The 21,098-nt window shown below is 50.9% G+C and overlaps 1 protein-coding gene across 4 annotated transcripts in view; it reads left to right on the top strand.

The window, feature by feature from the left end:
- LOC146859306 (uncharacterized) overlaps positions 1-21,098 on the top strand; it is a 300,182-nt gene that overhangs the window by 210,086 nt on the left and 68,998 nt on the right. For all 4 annotated transcript variants that reach the window (XM_085649974.1, XM_085649971.1, XM_085649973.1 and 1 more), the window contains one exon: positions 3,631-4,671. In XM_085649974.1, coding sequence (XP_085506100.1) covers positions 3,631-4,671 — 1,041 coding nt within the window. The remainder of the gene's footprint in view (positions 1-3,630; positions 4,672-21,098) is intronic.

Raw genomic sequence — 21,098 nt, 5'->3', positions numbered from 1 at the left:
CACCTTCCTTTGTACTGAAATGCGCCACCCTAGCGCTCAAAGAGAATTACTTTGAATACCAGGGCAAACTCTACCTACAGAAGTACGGCACATCTATGGGGAGCGTTTTCGCCCCCAGCATAGAGGGCTTATATGTATACCACTTTGAGACGAAACACCTTCTCAATAACAGCATACCACGCATTCCCCAAATCAAATTTTATAGGCGATACATTGACGATATCCTTCTGATTTGGGAGGGATCACAAGAATCCCTGGCCTCATTCTGCGAATGGATCAACACGTGTGACCCTAATCTTAAATTCACACACAACGCAGACCGGCACCAGACTACCTTTCTTGACTTGGATATACAAGCAGCCTCGGGGGGCCTCATTAGCAAGACGCACTTCAAACCAACGGCCCGCAATTCCCTACTGCACTTTACCAGTTTCCATCCCCGAGTCCTCCGTGAAAATCTCCCGTACGGTCAATTCCTCCGCCTCCGTAGGAATTGCAGTGACATCAAAGACTACAAGACACAGGCCACTAATCTCTGCCAGAAGCTGCACCAACGAGGCTATCCACACAAAATAACCAAGGCAGCCAACAAAAGGGCCAGGAATCAAAATCGTGACGGGCTTTTGGACAACTACATCAAGGAACCCACCAATCCGCCATTGACATGCGTGACTACCTATAACACAGTGACGCATAAAGTTGCCCAAATCATCAAAAGGAATTGAAAAATACTTAACACGGGCAAACTCAATTGGGAACCTCCCCTCTTATCTAACAAAAGAGCCTGCACCATTAAAGACACTGTTGTATCCACGAGACCGCTATCCCTTCCCAGGCCCACCAATACGGTCCTCAACGCCTGGGGTCTTCCTAACATCAAAGGACATTTCCCCTGCGGCAACTGCAGTGTCTGCCATATCACAAACGACCAAATGCTTGAACCTTGAACCCGGCAAAACATGGGAACTACGCAAACACACGAATTGTAACATTGAAAATGTGGTGTACCGAATAACGTGCCCATGTAATCTCATCTATATTGGCATGACTACCCGGAAGGTGAAAACCAGAATTTGCGAGCATCGCAGCACAATACGCTGCAGGAAAAACATCACAAAAATGACGAATCATTTTTTAGAAAAAGGCCACACCACCAACGACATGAGATGGGTTGTCCTGGAGGCCCTGGACAACAACTTACCCAACATTCAGAGTCGCCTTTTTGAACAGGAACAAAGATGGATTTATCGCCTCTCTAGCCATATAACTGGGCTAAACGACAATATCCCCTGGAATAGCCTGAGGAGACCCTAACCATATGCCTGCAGTCTCTGGCATGTTCCAGAGCTTCTACAGCATGTGTATTCCCGCCTTACACCACCCATATCCTCACATTCTCCAGCATGGCTTTTTTATTCATAAGCATAACAGCCGCTGTCTAAATTCCAGCCTGCTGCTTACACCCTCGTCTCAGCACCATAATCAGCTCCTCGAGTGCTCCGTTTCCTTGTGTTACTTCACATTCCTAGTTCTCTGCGCATGCGCGCCTGAGCAGCATTCTGGACGCATGCGCGCCCCAAGCAACCTCCATCCCGCATTCGCGTGCAATTAGCATTCCTTTCTGACACATGCGCAGACTGCTCTGCCCCTCCTGCGATCACTGGACCCTCAGCACGTACGCAATGGCCCCTGTTCCCTTATATTCTCCCATTATCTTGGACTCCATACCATCCAGGAACCGGGAGACCACAGTAGGTGCCATGCGGGTGCTGCTTCCTGACCAAGTAAGGTGACGCGCGCTGCTTTTTGCTGGCTCTGCCGGGCTATCTACTTCTAATATGCCCTTGCCTGACATTATCTCGTTCTTTCGCAGAATCTGTGTTACGAGGAGCGCACTCCTCCCCTTCCTGATCAGCGATCAAAATTCAGCCATAGTGTAATACTTCCTATTCCTTATTTTTATTTTCTATTTGTGGCGCGCCACCCAGGGGTAATTGCCCCACCACTGTACCCTACACTCAGTTTGGTACACGCACAGCCCATTGACATGCTAATCGCACCATCGCTCACTCGTTGCGATCTAGCCCTACCATTCTAGCCAGTGGCTACACGGCATCACCGTTTCAAGTTGCCTGCTTCACCAACCAGGCACCCCACGAGGACAGTCCACACGCCCCCTGCTGACCTCACCGATAGCTCACATAGGGCGTATTCCGCCCGCTCAATCACTTGACATCGTGCAGCACCAACCAATAGCCGCATGTCACAGAGTGTGTGTTGCCACTTGTACGACCGTTTGCTAACATTGATCCTTTCACAGTCAGTAAAAGATTGCATTTTATATCTGTTGCGAATCATAGCACTATTTGCTATATGTGTCTGTGTATTGTGTTCTTCTTTCCCACAGGTCTTTTTTCGCTGCGGTGTCTGCCAGTGAGCCGATACAGTTTCCACACACCTTAGAGAGTGTGTAGGTAAATTACCTTTTTAAAATTTTTTTCACTATTCACGTGGCTCTATTTTGCCACTCACTGCACTTTCTGGTCCTGAAGAAAGCCCCGCACATCCTGAGGTAGGCTGAAACATGTAGACCGACCACATAGTCAACTATCAGAAATGTAATCCTTTTCGTAGTTGCTTCACATAATTTTAATTTTAATATATCCTGAGCCGCCATCAATACATTTCCCTCGGCAAGGATTCTCAGAGGTATTTTTAATCTTTCACCACATCACACTATCACACCACACCAGCTCCGCTGTAGTCAGGCGTTGCAACACAACCGGGAGGCGCTCGGCCACCCGTTGGGGCCCCTATGATGAAGCATGACACCAACCAGGTTGGTGTGTGAGGGGCCTTTTACTCACCTAGTGGGTTCCCAAGCACTGCTTGTCAGTGATCGTACCAACACCACTGGGTTCGTCCATTTTTGATAAAACTCATATATATATAACAGGGGATACGGACGCACCCTTGCCTCCCTAGCTCTCTCATTTTTCTCTCCAGCCCCTTGTAGCTGCCATCTGCCAGCTTCTTCCTGGTCCTTGAACTATCTAAGGATAGCCAACATAGGCCATTTTGGTAGAGATGGGGGTTAGATAAAACTCGTATATTACTATGATTGCACCAGAGAAAGATCCATGGATCGTATGAGATGCTTTCAAGGCAAAAAAAAAAACTGCTTGAAGGAATGATTTTTAAACTCCATGGGTGTTGAGTTGAATTTACACAGGCTTCATTAATGTTCTAACTCTTGTTCTGTTTCAAAATAACCCCAGCAGCTGTTTGATATCCCATTTAGCCCCTCAAGGGCCTCTCCTTAATAATGAATCTTCTAAACTCATTGTGAGGCAAGTGAAATGGTGCCAGTGCTCTGTGGTTGGGTTGGCAAAGATAATCATAGTGGAGGGCCCCTCCGATCCCATTTCCCCAGGGCCACAGCCCCTGCGGTGTTCTTGACAGCTATGCTCCTGGGAAGGACCCAAACAGCTACTCTCTATTACAATGTACAAAGTTGTGCTTTTCTTCTTCTAGTTGAAATACCTTTCTGTAAAAAAGCATTAATGGTGCAAAACGATGCCAGAAATATTCTAAGAAGAATTCCTATTTTTTTATACCCAACATGTTTAGAGTCGATCATGATTTCGCAGAATGCCACGGATGTACCCTCTGTGACATCACTCGCAACCACTGTGGTAGCAAGAGGCACATCACCTGGGTGGAAGACTGATGGTGCCACAGCAGACCCGAGAGCCACAAATACAGGAAGAACAACCACAAGAACCACAGCAGAGACCTTGAAAGGAGCTACCACAGCAGAGAATGTTACACTAAGCACCAGAGAAGGGACTACCTCCCTCACCAGCATAGCAGGGACTACCACACTAAGCACCAGAGTAGGGACAACCTTCCCAAGGGCTGAAGCAGGGACTACCAAACTAACCACTGTAGCAGGGACTGCCACACAAAGCACTGTAGCAGAGACTACCCCACCAAGCAGTGAAGTAGGGACTAGCGCCCAAACCACCGTAGCAGGGACTACGACACAAAGCAGTGTAGCAGAGACTACCCCACCAAGCATTGAAGTAGGGACAACCGCCCGAACCACCGTAGCAGGAATTACCCCACAAAGCACTGAAGTAGGGACTACCGCCCAAACCACCATAACAGGGACTACCACACAAAGCACTGCAGCAGAGACTACCCCACCAAGCACTGATGTGGGGACTACTGCCCGAACCAATGTAGCAGGGACTACCACACAAAGCACTTCAGCAGAGACTACCCCACCAAGCACTGAAGTAGGTACTACCGCCCGAACCAGTGTAGCAGGAACTACCACACAAAGCACTTCAGCAGAGACTACCCCACCAAGCACTGGCGTAGGGACTACTGTCCGAACCGCCTTAGTACGGATTACCACACTAAGCAGTGTAGGAGAGACTGCCACACTAAGCACTGAAGTAGGTACGACATCACCAAACACCACAGAGAATAACACGTCATTAGTCCCTACAACACAGATCACAACAGAAAAATCCACAACAGGCGGCAACACAATAATAAGCACAAGACCGTCGGAACCAATACAGAATGAAACCACCTTGGCACCCATTCTTCTTACGAAGGCAACAGGATTATCCTCCACAACATCCGCCCCTATGGCAACAGGTGAGATTGATATCCCAAACCTTGTGGCACATTCTTTGAACAAGTTGAAACAGTACTGCTTTCATTACAAATGATGTCATTTCGTCCGATCTGATGCGGCGCCTGAAATGAATTACAGCTGAGTTTTGATGTGTTCTTAACTTTCATTGCACGAAGTCCGTCATAATTTCCAATACGCGGAGTATTTTAAGGCCACTTTTAATCTGATTTTAACTTTGGATTCACTCCACTAATGAATCCGGATTTCTAACCCTGAACTCTTGGTTTTTGTGATACATTTTTCTGGCTCCTTCCCTCAGACTTTTACCTTTACCAGAGACCTGACGCTTCCATTGACCTGATCTGTAACCCCTGTTTTAATCCCTGACCCTAATCTCACTTCATGACTTTAATCCTTAATCCCTTTTTTATCGTAATCTTCCTCCCTTACACCTGTACCCTGCCTTGATCCCTTATTCTTAATTCAATCACTTTCTGTGATCCTATTTTGGGTAGATGCAGGCTGAAGCTAGGTGACTGGGGCCATCCTCTAATCCCACATTGAACTGCTGCCACACCCTGGGACATTTTAAGGATTTCGGGGAACCCAGGTGGAACATAATTTGGGGCACCCTGCTCGGATAAACTCTGAATTTATGATTTCTTTCCAGCTCATTCACTATGTTCTGATCATTGAGAGCCCTCTTTGTTGGCCCCCAAACCTTTATAGGGTCCCCAGTCCTTCAGGGGGCCTCCATTCAGTGCAAAGCCTTTGAAAATGTATGAGATATTGGAGACCTGGGAGCCCCTTTTCATATTGTGTAGGGGCCCCATTGTTTATAGGTTATGCCGCTCTCTGGTACGTTCCTGAAAGCTTAATGATGGGGCCCCTAGAAAGGTGGGGGCCCTGGGCCAGAGCCCATGCCTTAAAACAACTCTGACCACACCTGCCTCCTTGGATGTGATAAAGAGATCTACCGATTGCAAACTGCAAGCAGCAGCACAGACCACTCCCAGGCTGTTATTAAATCACCCAGCGGCTCCTCCACCGAACAGATACCACACTCCCAGCCCAGGAATGCTTAATGTGCTTTGAACACCATTGTCCTCCGGGTTCCTGCCTGCTACTCACAGGCTTCCTGCAGGGCTGGTTCTAGGGCGGTGCGCCCGGTGCGGCCGCACGGGCGCTGACTTTGCGTTTTAAGTATATTATGCATTTAAAAGCACCTGCTGACGCGTTCTTTCCTGGCCTTCAGCAATTTTCAGGCAACCATAAAAATGTCAAGATAACTCCATAGAATAATGTTCTTCCTGGAGAGTTGGGGTTTGTCTAGTGGAAGTTTTGACTAATGGCAAGATAACCTAGAGGGTTAATATGCCTGCTGCAAAGAACGTGTACCATTCAGATTGCAAAGAGCATATAATGCAAATAGGTCAGTGCGTTGCTGGTTTTGTCAGAGAGATCCTTTGTTACTTGCATTTTATAAGTTAAAATCCTAACATAGAACAGTGAGCTATTAACTGTTATCAAAGAGCTACATGCAAACTGCAGGGTATAGATCAAAGAGTTATGTTCTTTTCCCAGTCTTTTGTTATCCTAAATGTTGGAAAAAGTGTTCATTTGGATAGAAATCATATTTGATTATTAAAGAGAAGCCCCAACCATGGTTTTAGTTTTAAATTCTGAGATTGTGCTTCCCCAGACCAAGTACTCTCAAACCATACTGTCTACCAGTATGGATGACGTGACTCCCACACCTTGTAGTCCTCTGTCGTATGTAACATTTCCTATACACCTATGATTGATTGTCTCTCTGCAGTATGTGTGATGTAAAGTGCTCTGACACCCTACACTGGAATGAGTGGCGGCACTATAAAACAAATTAAATGAACCTGAGAGAGAGTGGTTATGGGGACTTGAGGGGCACTGTTAAAGGGTAGTGTGAGGAAATCCGTGGTGGAGGTGGTTGCTGGGGGTGCCAACAAGCAATGTCGCACCGGGTGCCACCAGCGCTACAGCAGACCCTGAGTTCATGAACACATATACCGCCTAGATGGACTACCAGGCACTGTGCAATCAACCACACTGGTTATTTACTTGAGCCTACTGCCTTCCTGGTTGGATGCCGGGATACGCATGGGAACCACAACCAGAAATTATAGTGGGCCTCTGGGCTTCTTGTCCACTGGGCATCCGTTTCTGTCATCCAATATCCAGGTGTTCTGATAAAACATGATCACGTAGACGTAGACCCGTCTAGACGGCATCCCGTCCCCCGGAACTACACTGAGCAAACTGCGTTCCCAGCTGAGAACCCGACCACCTTGGTATTAAGCGCTATAGAAAGGCGATTTTACAGTAGAACACAAACGCGTGCACTCTGACCTCTGAGGGGTGCACTCTGACCTCTGAGGAGTGCACTCTCACGTACAGATGAGGGACCTATGTGCTCCTGTGGACAGAACGAAACGCGCACTACTTGTGTCTGTCCCTCCCCAACACTTTGTCCTAACTCTCTATCGACACATACACAGACCACCTCCACCTCTCTCCAACGATTGCTTCATTCACCTCCACGACCTCTGCTTTCCTCCTCATGTCTCCTCTACCTTTGTGTATCCAGCACCTTTTACATCTGTCTCTCTGCCGCCTGTCTGTTTACTGCCCGACTACAGTACCATTCCTGCCGTCTAGGTTTTGCTCCGGCCCCAGCTCAGCAGCCACGGTCTCCCGTTTCTGCAGCCCCCTTCCCAACCTCTACAGTCCATGGCCCCTGTCTTCGGACCGCAGCCCCGGTCATTGCTGTCGCTTTGCTCCTCAGTCACTACTGTCCTCGACACCCTGATTACTTCTCTCTCCGGCCCCCTGGTCACTGCTTTCCCTGGCCCTGTTCACTGCTGTCCCCAGAAACCCCGGTCACTGCTGACCCCCAGAAACCCCGGTCACTGCTGACCCCCAGAAACCCCGGTCACTGCTGACCCTGGCCACGGTCACTGTTGTCCCTGACCCCGCTCACTGCTGACCCCCAGAAACCCCGCTCACTGCTGACCCCCAGAAACCCCGGTCACTGCTGACCCTAGAAACCCCTGTCACTGCTGATCCTAGAAACCCCTGTCACTTCTGACCCTGGCCACGGTCACTGTTGTCCCTGACCCCTGTCACTGCTCTCCCCAGAAACCCCAGTCACTGCTGACCCCCATAGTACCCCCAGGGGCACCCCGCTGTCCCCCCTCCCCCAAATTAGGTTACCCAATGAAACACACGAAACAGTTGTAGGTGGGTAACAATTGCTGCAGGTTTATTACATAATTCCAAGATATGTAATGGGTGGGTGATCTTACGGGTGATCCAAGGGCAGGCAACCATCTGTGTTGCCTGCCCGCCTGATGAGCCGGCAGCGCGGGAGCGATGCCCGCCGGTGCTGCCCTCCAGGTGATTCTTTCTATGATCACGTGCCGTTGGTAATTCTACTCACGCCCCCCCTCTCGGGGCGGAGCGTCGCATAGCAAGCCCCCGGTTGTTCAGGCCCACAACCGCCCGCAGGACTAGCGGGGCGCCGACACGGCTTCCGGGACCTCTCTGGAGGCTCCTCGTTTTGGCTCAGGCACCCCCTATGGTGCCGCGCAGAGGTACCCTTTGTACCGGCCTGCTTCCAGATCGCCCTGTAACTCCGCCTGCAACGAAAAAGAAAACATTACAACGCTCAGAACAACCCCCCCACCCATGCCTACGCCGGGTAAGCGGTAGGGAGGGAAAAGGCGAGGCGGGCGACAAAAGAGGTCGCCAGTGAGGGCGGGGGAAGGCTAAATAGCCTCCCCCTCGGCCAGATGCGTCACCTCCGGCCCTGCCAACGGAGGGGGGCTCCAGTCTGCGTCCCCGCCCCCCCCTTAGGGAGGGGGTGGGGAGGGGTGACCGGGGCCACTAAGGCGCCGACCGCCGAGTGGCCCCCTGCGGGGGCCGCGGTCAGCGGCATAGTACCCCCAGGGGCACCCCGCTGTCCCCCCTCCCCCAAATTAGGTTACCCAATGAAACACACGAAACAGTTGTAGGTGGGTAACAATTGCTGCAGGTTTATTACATAATTCCAATATATGTAATGGGTGGGTTATCTTACGGGCGATCCAAGGGCAGGCAACCATCTGGGTCGCCTGCCCGTCTGATGAGCCGGGCAGCGCGGGAGCGATGCCCGCCGGTGCTGCCCTCCAGGTGATTCTTTCTACGATCACGTGCCGTTGGTAATTCTACTCACGCCCCCCCTCTCGGGGCGGAGCGTCGCATAGCAAGCCCCCGGTTGTTCAGGCCCACAACCGCCCGCAGGACTAGCGGGGCGCCGACACGGCTTCCGGGACCTCTCTGGAGGCTCCTCGTTTTGGCTCAGGCACCCCATATGGTGCCGCGCAGAGGTACCCTCTCAACGGACGGGCGCCGAACCCCCCCCCCCCCCGACCAGCCGTGAGCCCCAAGAGAGGCTGGCCTCAAAAACGCTAAGCAGAATGTAGCTTGTAAGCCATGGTGCAAGGGGGGTGTGGGGTAAGCGCACGCAACCGAACCACATCCCTAACGAGGCCCCGAGCCTTCTTGGCCCAACTTGCGCCCCCCCCCCCCCCCGCCCGTGGCCATCCGGGCCACAGGGCCCCGTCGACCTGGTACTGCCCAGGGACGGGGCCGGGGCGAGAAGGGTTAAGCAAGACTCACCTAGGTGCAGCAAATGGTGACGGTGGGACCCGCGAGGCGATGTCGACGGCCACAGACCCTGAGACAGCGACCGACAAAAGGCGAGGCGGGCGACAAAAGAGGTCGCCAGTGAGGGCAGGGGAAGGCTAAATAGCCTCCCCCTCGGCCAGGAAGTGACACGCATTGCGTGTCACCTCCGGCCCTGCCAACGGAGGGGGGCTCCAGTCTGCGTCCCCGCCCCCCCCCCTTAGGGAGGGGGTGGGGAGGGGTGACTGGGGCCCCGGGGCCACTAAGGCGCCGACCGCCGAGTGGCCCCCTGCGGGGGCCGCGGTCAGCGGCAGAAACCCCAGTCACTGCTGACCCCCAGAAACCCCCGACCCCGGCCCCAGTGACTGCCGACCCCGGCCCCAGTGACTGCCGACCCCGGCCCCAGTGACTGCCGACCCCGGCCCCAGTGACTGCCGTCCCCGGCCCCGGTCACTGAACCCCGGTCACTGCTGACCCTGGCCACGGTCACTGTTGTCCCTGACCCCTGTCACTGCTCTCCCCAGAAACCCCAGTCACTGCTGACCCCCAGAAACCCCGCTCACTGCTGACCCCCAGAAACCCCGCTCACTGCTGACCCCCAGAAACCCCGCTCACTGCTGACCCTAGAAACCCCTGTCACTGCTGACCCTGGCCACGGTCACTGTTGTCCCTGACCCCTGTCACTGCTCTCCCCAGAAACCCCAGTCACTGCTGACCCCCAGAAACCCCAGTCACTGCTGACCCCCAGAAACCCCCGACCCCGACCCCAGTGACTGCCGACCCCGGCCCCAGTGACTGCCGACCCCGACCCCAGTGACTGCCGTCCCCGGCCCCGGTCACTGCTGACCCTAGAAACCATTGTCACTGCTGACCTTAGAAACCATTGTCACTGCTGACCCTAGAAACCCCTGTCACTGCTGACCCTGGCCACGGTCACTGCTGTCCCCAGAAACCCCAGTCACTGCTGTCCCCAGAAACCCCAGTCACTGCTGTCCCCAGAAACCCCAGTCACTGCTGTCCCCAGAAACCCCAGTCACTGCTGTCCCCAGAAACCCCAGTCACTGCTGACCCTGGCCACGGTCACTGCTGTCCCCAGAAACCCCAGTCACTGCTGTCCCCAGAAACCCCGGTCACTGCTGACCCTAGAAACCCCTGTCACTGCTGACCCTGGCCACGGTCACTGCTGTCCCCAGAAACCCCAGTCACTGCTGTCCCCCAGAAACCCCAGTCACTGCTGTCCCCCAGAAACCCCAGTCACTGCTGTCCCCCAGAAACCCCAGTCACTGCTGTCCCCCAGAAACCCCAGTCACTGCTGTCCCCCAGAAACCCCAGTCACTGCTGTCCCCCAGAAACCCCAGTCACTGCTGACCCCCAGAAACCCCAGTCACTGCTGACCCGCAGTCACTGCTGACCCCCAGTCACTGCCGTCCCCGGCCCCAGTCACTGCCGTCCCCGGCCCCAGTCACTGCCGTCCCCTGCCCCAGTCGTCCCTGCCGTCCCCGGCCCCAGTCACTGCCGTCCCCGGTCCCTGCCGTCCCTGCCGTCCCCGACCCCAGTCCCTGCTGTCCCTGCAGTCCCCGGCCCCTTCTGTCCCTGGCCCCGGTCACTGCCGACCCCAGAAACCCCGGTCACTGCTCTCCCCAGAAACCCCTGTCACTGCTCTCCCCAGAAACCCCTGTCACTGCTCTCCCCAGAAACCCCAGTCACTGCTGACCCCCAGAAACCCCCGACCCCGGCCCCAGTGACTGCCGACCCCGGCCCCAGTGACTGCCGACCCCGGCCCCAGTGACTGCCGACCCCGGCCCCAGTGACTGCCGACCCCGGCCCCGGTCACTGCTGACCCTAGAAACCATTGTCACTGCTGACCCTAGAAACCCCTGTCACTGCTGACCCTGACCCTGGCCACGGTCACTGCTGTCCCCAGAAACCCCAGTCACTGCTGTCCCCAGAAACCCCAGTCACTGCTGTCCCCAGAAACCCCAGTCACTGCTGACCCCAGAAACCCCAGTCACTGCTGACCCCAGAAACCCCTGTCACTGCTGACCCCAGAAACCCCTGTCACTGCTGACCCTGGCCACGGTCACTGCTGTCCCCAGAAACCCCTGTCACTGCTGTCCCCAGAAACCCCTGTCACTGCTGACCCTGGCCACGGTCACTGCTGTCCCCAGAAACCCCAGTCACTGCTGTCCCCCAGAAACCCCAGTCACTGCTGTCCCCCAGAAACCCCAGTCACTGCTGTCCCCCAGAAACCCCAGTCACTGCTGTCCCCCAGAAACCCCAGTCACTGCTGTCCCCCAGAAACCCCAGTCACTGCTGTCCCCCAGAAACCCCAGTCACTGCTGTCCCCCAGAAACCCCAGTCACTGCTGTCCCCCAGAAACCCCAGTCACTGCTGTCCCCCAGAAACCCCAGTCACTGCCGACCCCGGCCCCAGTCACTGCCGACCCCGGCCCCAGTCACTGCCGTCCCCAGTCCCTGCCGTCCCTGCCGTCCCTGCAGTCCCCGGCCCCGGTCCCTGCCGTCCCCGGCCCCGGTCCCTGCCGTCCCTGCAGTCCCCGGCCCCTTCTGTCCCTGGCCCCGGTCACTGCCGACCCCAGAAAGCCCGGTCACTGCCGACCCCAGAAAGCCCGGTCACTGCCGACCCCAGAAAGCCCGGTCACTACCGACCCCGGCCCCCAATTCACTACCTCAGGCCCCCTGTCTCTGCTTTTCCCAGGGAACTTAGTTTCTGTTGTCTCAGCCCCCCAATCGTTGTCACCCGCTTCCTCCAATCTCTGTTGTAGTAGCACACCCCTCCTCACTGCGAGTCCTGCACTCCGCCTCGGTTGTGCCCAGCCACCCGTCTGTGCTGCCCAGGTACTCTGGTCCCCCATCTCTACTCTCCTTCCATCGTTCTTGTCTCTCCCTGGACCATGCTGCCTCTCGCTCTTCGAGATCTCGGCTGCCTGTCTCGCCTGTTTTTCCTTGTATAGCTTCTATTCTGCGGCCTCCAGCTCCTCCCTCTCTCCTTTTGTGCTCCCACACCCCCGCCTGCCGCTTTCTGTTACTGATTCCTTTAATCCTGTTGCTGCAGCTTCAGCCATCATTGCTGCGTCCCCCTTTTATCTCTGCTGTCGTCCCTCACCTGCCACTATGTCTCTTTCACTTGCTCTGTCGTCTCTGCTTGCCTTCTCGTACTGCCCCTCCATGTTATCTAGGGTCTCTCACTTCCCATTCTGCCTCCCAATTTTCTGATGTTTGTCTCTAGCTAAACTCTTTCTCCCTTCCATAATTCTGCTGGCTCTCTCCCCCGTTTCTTTTTGTCTCTTCCTATCCTCTATCTATGGCTACTGTAATTATGTGATTCACCCATTTTTCTGCATAAATATGGGTTTACTCCACCTGTCAAATCACCCAGCAACTCCTGAATAATACGTACGTTTCAACAAAACATGAACTGGTTCCAAAATAAGCTAAAGTTACTTGAAATTCTAAACTTGGAGTCCAACTCCGCTCTATACATTTTGAAAAATGAACTGTTCATTCTTTTCCTGTTGAGTGTTACATTCCTGCATTCAAAAGATGAGCACTAAAGCTGTGTGAATCTAGAGTTTTTTGTGTAAGAGACTTTGCTGGGGTCTACCTTGAGTGTTAGTATATGTGAAGCAGACAAGCTTCTTTCCTTTTTGGTTACGTAGCACCCTGCCCTCTGGGTTGCCAAGGGCCGTCTTTAGGAGTGACTTGTATGTAATAAACCTTCCAAATCACAGTGCAGCGAACTGCAAGCACAGGCCCTGCTATGGCAGGCCTGAGACCTGGTTAGAGGTGCTGTGGGCCCACTAGTAGCAATTCATTTACAGGCCCTGGGCACATGTGGTGCACATTTCTAGGGACTTATCAGCAAATTAAATATGCCAATTGGGTACAATCCAAAGTTACCATGTTTTAGGGGAGAGAGCTCAAGCACTTTAGCACTGATTAGCCGCGCTAAAGCACGCAGAGTCCTAGAACCAGCAAACATGGGTACAGAAAAATGGAGGGAAGCAGTCAATATTTTTTTTTGTGCTGAATTCATTTTGTTGGCCTTGGGCCTCTGTGCACTTTACCACTGCTAACTGGTGATAAAGTGCTTGTGCTCACTCCCTTAAATATGGTCTGATTGATATATCCCAAACTGGAATATTTAAATCACTTATTAGTTCCTACTGTAGTGCACTTCATGTACCCAGGGCCTGTAAATTAAATGCTATTAGTGGGTCTGCAGCACTGATTGTGCAACCCACTCAAGTAACCCTTTAAACACCATTGCAGAGCTTGAGTGTGCAGTTTATACTGCCATGTTAGAAACTTGGGTCTCTAGTTGGCAAGGGATGCCTAGTCGGGATAAGGGAGTTACACTCCTAAAATAACCCCTGCTCACCCCCTTGCCAGCTTGGCACGAGCTGGCAGGCTGATCTTGGAGGCATTGGGTAAAGCATTTGCACATAACCAACAGTAACACAGTGTAAGCACTACAAAAGGACACCACACCAGTTTAGAAAAATATCCAATATTTTTATATACTTAAGACAAGACCAAAAACGATCAAAATCCACAATACAGTACTTGGAAATCTTCAGTTATCAAAATAAACTTGAAAACAGTTCCTTGAAGTCAATAGCTCCGTCTAGGGCTATCACGGCGTCGTTGATGACAAATCCAAACAGTACTGGCTGACCGTGGCGTCGCAGGCCAGCTACGGTGTTGGGAAGACCTCCAAAACAGTACCTTTAGAAATGCAGGGCGTCGCTTTCCTTTTGTTGAGCTCCGAAAGCACGGTGTCCACAGGTGTCGGTTCTGGAGGTAGGTGCCCCTGTCATCTGGCCCTTGACGTCACATGCGCCGCAGATCCAACACCTCGCGGTTGAAGTCGGGGGCGTCGGCAGGTGTCTGGTGCTGCGGTGCGAAGGGCAGCAGTGCGGCATGCTGTGCCCTTAGGTTGGGGTGCAGGCTGCGGCTAGGTGACGGTCGTCCAGCGGCATCGATGAGACCAGGGCTGCTCTGCGAAATGATGCGGTGCTCGTAGCGGTGCTGGCAGGTCACAGTGCAAGCAGTGGCGTCGTCGTTGCTGAAGCGCTGTCGGCGGACGAACTGGAGTTGATGGCTCTGGCGTCGGTAGGCCAAGGCTGGGGTGCGGGATGAGGACGGTGCATCGTTTAACATACGAGCGGTGCCCTCAAACCACGGTGCATGCAGTGGCATCGATGTCGACGTGAAGCTGCATTGTTGGGGATGCCGCGGTGTTAAGCGAGGCGGTGCGGAGTGCGGTGCCCACAGGTCGCGGTGCAAGTCGCAGCATCGGTGAGACCAGGGTTACGGTGCGGAGTTGTGGCGGTTCCCTCTGCATTGCCTTCGTAGACAGCATCGGGTTGCTTTTTTTTCTGTTGCAGCACAAAACACGCCGTCCCCAGTGCTGAGGGCAGAAGAACTTGAAGACTTTGCTGTATCTGAGACTTCTTGAACAGGGGGCAAGCTCTACCTAAAGCCCTTGGAGAAATTCACAAAAATAGATTGCAGAAAGTTCAAGTCCAGTCCTTTTACTGCCCAAGACAGAAGCAGCCACTGCAGGCCAACACAGTAATGCACACAACAAAGTGGCAATTCCTCCTCACAGCTTCTCCAGATGTATTTTTTGGCAGTCTTCTTGGTCCAAAAGAGTTCTAAATTTCTGGGGTCTGAGCCACAATATTTATACCTCAAAATCCTTTGTCCTCTCAGTAAGAGAATGTCTGTGCTTAGTCCAAACCAGTTCTGTCCTCTCTTCGCCCAGCTTCCTGGCAGGGGATGGAGACCGCATTGTCCAAGGCAGACAGGGCCTATTCAGGTGCAAGGAAATATCCTCCCACCACTCTAAATGCAGACCGGGCCTATTCAGGTGCTAATGAAAACTCCTCCCACTGCTCTGAATGCAGCCCAGGTCTATTCCGGTGCAAGGAAATATCCTCCCACTAATTTTTTTTTTATTCATTTTTTTTATTTAGTCTGGTCAACATTGTAAATCACACACACATTATAGTTAATTTGTTCGCAAAGTACATATCATAGCATATTTATACAACAGTTACATCAGTAATTTCTTATTGTGGGTGCTTAAGGCTTGTAGTGAATACATCGGCGCATCATGAGGCTGCAATGAAACCCCCAATATTAGAGGTTACAGCCCATCATTTGTCATTTGGAGTACACAACGTTGCACATGGGAATAATCCAACATCCGTACTCCCTCCACTTAACGTTAATAAAAAAAAAAGGTCATCACAGACATCACGTGGCCTTACTTTTCCATCAATTAGCATATATCAATCGTCCCCCTGCATAGTCAAAAGGTATTGCTTCAGTGGTTCCCAGAAATCGCGAGGCCTCGATGGCTGCGGTAGTTCTTCCACGTAAACCTCCATGATTTCCCTACAATAGGACATTTCCACAAGCCCGTCTTTGAAACTAGGGTGTCGTTTACTGCCCCATCTAATGGCAACTCGTCGTTTCGCTAACAGTAGCGCTGCAGCTAGGAATTTATGCCTTTTTGCTGTTTATAGTTTGTATATCCCCAATAAACATACCAGAGGATTGTTCGGCACTAGTTCAGCTAACATTGCAGTGATTGCTCCCATAATATCTTGCCAGTATTTATGTATCGGTGGGCATGCCCACGCCAGGTGTAGAAAATCCGCATTCATGGCATCACACCTATGACACTTATCATTCGATCTAAGGCTGTGTCTGTATAGTTGGGTCGGGGTATAATAAAATTGGTGTAGAAATTTAAAGTGTATTATTCGTAAATTATAGTTGGAAGTCATCAATTGTAGTTGCGTGCAGCTATATTCCCAATCCCGTTCGTCGATGTTTCCTCCTATCCATGTTTACCATCTAGTGAGTGATCTGCTACAAATCCCACTGTGTTCTGACTGTGACGCATTGTACAGGAGGGTAACTAAGTTCTGGCGAGTTGGCGCTATCAGTAGGGCTTGTAATGCGTGCAGCGTTGGTGGCTCCTCCGGATAAGTGGTATACAGTTCCCTGATCACCACTTGCAGTCGCAAGTGGGCAAACATCTTCATTGGTGTGTTATGTATGCTTAAGGACGGGTCACCCCTTTGGATGAATCTACCGTGTGGGAAGACATCCATCATTGTAGAGATCTTCATGTCCTCGAGCAGCAATCTCATTTTTTAGGTCTCGCTGAGACAGCGAAAGCTGTCTCTTTGAGACATTTTGTAAGTGGATTTTTGAAAGTGCTTCCCGTGGCATAGAGCTACAGTGCACGAGGCATGCACGCGCGCAAAGCAGCCATATGGCTTCACATCGCTCTCCCTCGTAGCCCCTGTCCGCCCCCTTCCCTGCTGCTATTTCACACCAGTTTGCTTTCACTTTCGCGGCCGCACGGCCGCTTGTGCTCTCATGCTCTCTGGGGGTCGTCTGAAAGCACTGGCACGAAAAACAAAGCTTCACTCTGAGGCCAAGAAAGAAAATCTTGTGTTACAAGAAACGGGACCTTTTTAAATGCAACTGCTCGCTGAATCCTGGTCTCTGTTAATTAGAGCACAGCGTCTTGGTTGTTACAGGTATGTCTTCTTAAATCTGTAAGCATATCTTTTCTTTATTGAGTTTCTCTCATTGCAGGCAGTACATGGGCACCGGCTTTCATTAACAACACGGGCGCCCAGCTTTAATCAATCACCCACCCCATCACTGCTTAACCTAGCTTGGTCGCGCTCGTGTCTGCCCCCCACCCCTACCTTGTTTGTTTTATCTTGTATAAAGCAGATGGTGCTGGTTACACAAGAAAGCACAGCTTTTAGCGGCATCGCTGAAAGAAGAAACCGTGAAGTCGCAGAGGAGACCACCCCCTGCCCATCAGGACACACTCGATTCCTTAGCAATGCACAGGACGTGATGCTGTGCTCTCGCACAACGGTAGGCATTTCAGGAAACAACAACTGAAGAACTGCAGGGGTTTACAGCCTAATCATCACTCACTGTTAATACAAGCGATGAAACAAACATAAAATGTACCGTCAGCACTTAGCTGTTAATTAAGCATTAATGGCTGATAGGAGGAGAGTCCTTTCCGTTAAACTCTTGGGCAGTAACCCAGTTTATTATTATTGCACGGTTATTATTAATCTTCGATGCCGCTACTGCTGCTTAACACAATACTGGGAATATTTCAGTTTTGTATGGCGCCTTCAAATTTTAGTTGCCACTTAAGCCATTTTCACGCAACCACTTTGTCACAGTTGAAGGGCAATTTTGCAATCAATCAAAAAGGCAGCGGTTCCCAGATGAATACGGAACGGAATCTGGCTGTTTAAATGCATTAACTAATACTTGTTCACTTTTGTTCTCATCTGGTTGTGTTGACACAGTGCGCTTCATCTTTTAACATGGCGGGCGCCAATTCTTTTTAATCCACCCCCTCACAGCGCTCCGGGACAAAGAACCAGAGAAAGTTCTGTGTGTTACAGCAATCAGACACACGCCCACAAAAAAAGTATTACAGCTAGCACATGGACTGTTTAACTTACAGATGTTAGTTTGTTGTGTTTGGCAGTCCGTAGTTTGCACTGGGCTGACAAGTTGAGTTGGCGTCAAACCCTCATAATGCGTGCGAGGCACCCTAGATGTACGAGCTGTTTGCGACGATCGAGGCTGTGCAGAGAAGTATACCCCTTCTTTACTCTAGTCTTTTAAATGTGTGTGATACTGTTAGGCGCATGCACAAATGTGTGCTCTTTGCTTTAAATCCTGTAACCACAAAACAAGCCAACACACTTTTTTTATTTAAAAGCATATGCGCACTTGGGGGTGAAATAACTTTGCACATTGTGTATGTCTGTCTGCATGCACAGATTTCCTGCATAGGCTGGTTCCGGTTTGGTGAGTGCATGACGTTTTTGACAGCCCTTTCACCTAGTCATGTCTAGCATCTCCAGAGCTCTTTCGTCCTGAAGAGCTTCGGTCGCTCTTGTTCTCTCAACCCCTCGTTCCCACCTCAAGCACCTTGGGGAAATGCTGGGCCTCTGTCAGTGGCCCTCAAAGTGACTGTCCTTTCTGCAGCATATACTCTTTGTGATTTCCATTTCTGTATAAGCCATATGCTGTCTTCTACCGCTTTCCCACTCTGTAACAAATGCTTGCTTTTACTATGAACCCTCTCCTTTTAATTTTAAAGGAGAGACGTGTACCCCTGCACCAGATCTAACCCCGACCTAGTGTCTTTTTAGACTGCCAGTCACTCTGATTTGCTTAACAAGCATTTGCAATGCAATAGGTCTCGCAGTTGTTAGAGTTTGATCTATTGGCATTGTAAATGGCAATGCCGTTTATTTATGTGTAGGTTTTTAAAACATAAATAAAAGGCATTGTCATTAACAATGCCAATAGGTTAAACTCTTGCAAATGCGAGACCTATTGCATTGCAAATGCTTGTTTTCTCTTGTGTTACAGATAATTTTGAATGGTTTGCAACGGGGAGTGACTGGGCATAAATAGGTAGTTTCTTTGCTCTGCATGCTAGCATATGCCATGCACTTGAGGTGCAGTGTGCAGGCTGGATCTTGTCCCAATTTGTGTGGGATTTCGGGTCGGACACAAAAGCAATCAATGGAGTTGGTTGTACACTGTCCATTTCCACTGCTACATGTGGAATGTACGCATGAGGTTGCGTCCAGTAGTGTGCATGTTGCGCCTGTGCGCAATAGAAATATAGTTGCAAATCTGGTGCTCCAAAACCGCCCTTATTATACGGTTTCATTAGTACGTTCTAACTTACTCTGGCCTGTTTACCTGCCCATGCTAGTCTCTGCATTGCCGATCGTAATTTTGAAAAAAATGCCTGCGTTAACCAAATAGGAATATTGATAAATAGATATAAAAACTTGGGTAAGACAATCCTCTTTTATAGTGCAATCCTGTCTGCTAATGTTAGAGGCATCTACATCCATCTAGCTATCTGTTCGTCAAGTTTAGTCATCGCCCTTCCATAATTTTCCCTTATGACTAAGTTTGGTTCCCTGTGTATCCATATGCCCAGGTATTTTGCTGGGTCAGTTTGCCATTTCAGAGGGTAGTCTAGTGTCGGCTGGGTTGTAGCTAGCGTGAGAGGTATGGGCACTGATTTGTCCCAGTTGATTCGCAACCCCGCATATTGTTCAAAGCAGATATATTCTCTGATAAGGCTATTTAAATGTGTGTTGGGGTGACGAGTGAATAGCACTATGCCGTTAGCATATAATGAAATGCTAAGGGGACGCAGGCCAAACTGTAAAGCAGCGTCCGGATGGCACTGACGGATTCTGCAAGCTAGGGGCTCCAGAATCAGCGTAAACAATATTGGTGATAGTGGGCAGCACTGTCTCGTCCCTCTGCTTCTACTAATGTGGTCAGATGTTTGCCCATTGAGCCTAATTCTACCTGTTGGATCATGGTGTAAGAGTTCTATCCATTTCAAGAACCGCTCCAGGAAGCCTATCCTGCGTAATACTACAAACATGTACGTCCATTCCACCGAATCAAAAGCTTTCGCAGCGTCTAACAAAGCCGCCGTCGCCGGTAGCTCTGGATACAGATGATGTTACAAGGCGAAAATGGTACGTATGTTTTGAGTAGTGGATCTGGTTGGCACAAAACCTGCTTGGTCAGGCAATACTAGCTTCTCCTGTAGAAGCTGTATCCTGGTAGCGATAACCTTTGCCAATATTTTGACATCTGTTTATTAACGACAAGGGGCGATATGAGTTGCATCTTTTCAAGTCCTTGTCTGGTTTTGGGAGCGCCACTAAAAGTGCTTCCCTCAATGAGGCAGGAAGTCTACCCTCTTCATATGCCTCTTCGTACATTGCCGCTAAGTGTGGTATCAACAGGTCTTTGTATGTTTTATAAAACTCCCCAGGGAGCCCGTCCAGACCAGGAGCCTTGTTGTTTGGTAGGGAGTCTATTGCGTCTATAAATTCTTCTTTAGTAATGTGATGGTCTAAAGATTTCCGCTGAGTGTCCGTGAGCCATGCAAGAGCTACATCCTGAAGGTAACGGTTAATTTCTTCTGCTGTGGTGTTCGTTTGTTTGTCATAGTTGTGAGTAACAACCCTTGAAACAGTTTAAAATGGACGTCGTGCCATACAACGTTTGGTTTCCATCATCCCTGATCCGTGTTATGTATGACGTTGTGAGTGAAGGTCTAATCTTACTGGACAAAGCGCGTCCCGGCCTGCCGCCCTCTCCGCAGTTCCGCGCTGTGTATCGTCTTGAATTGTATTTTATCTCGTCCGCAGCGTATTTCTGGTAGTCATCCATCCGTTCCCTGATTTTACCCAATAAATTAGGGTTACGTGTTTGTGAATGTTCCGCTTCAAGTGTGCTAATGTCCCTTTCTATTATATTTAGTTGCTGCTGGATATCCTTCAAGATCCCAGCATGCTTGCTAATGCAGTGACCCCGGATTGTGATTTTGAAAGCCTCCCATAACGTCCCTGCACTGTCTACTGATCCAGAATTTAAATCAAAATAATCCCTTATTGCCTTTCGTAGCTCGTTTTGGAACACCTGGTCTAAAAGGGCGCTCCCCTGTAATCTCCATGTAAAGTGCCTGGGTATGTATGTTGGGACCTCCAGCGCGAGGCACAGGGGAGTGATCAGACAGTGTCTTAGATAGGTGTTTGACCGACCCCGTGCACGCTTCTGTCGTAATCAGCCAGTAGTCTATCCGTGAACATGTGTTGTGTGTCGTG

This window comes from Triturus cristatus, chromosome 3_2, assembly GCF_964204655.1.
Source record: "Triturus cristatus chromosome 3_2, aTriCri1.1, whole genome shotgun sequence".
In the NCBI taxonomy this organism is placed as follows: domain Eukaryota; kingdom Metazoa; phylum Chordata; class Amphibia; order Caudata; family Salamandridae; genus Triturus; species Triturus cristatus.
This window is presented reverse-complemented; position numbering and strand designations above follow the sequence as displayed.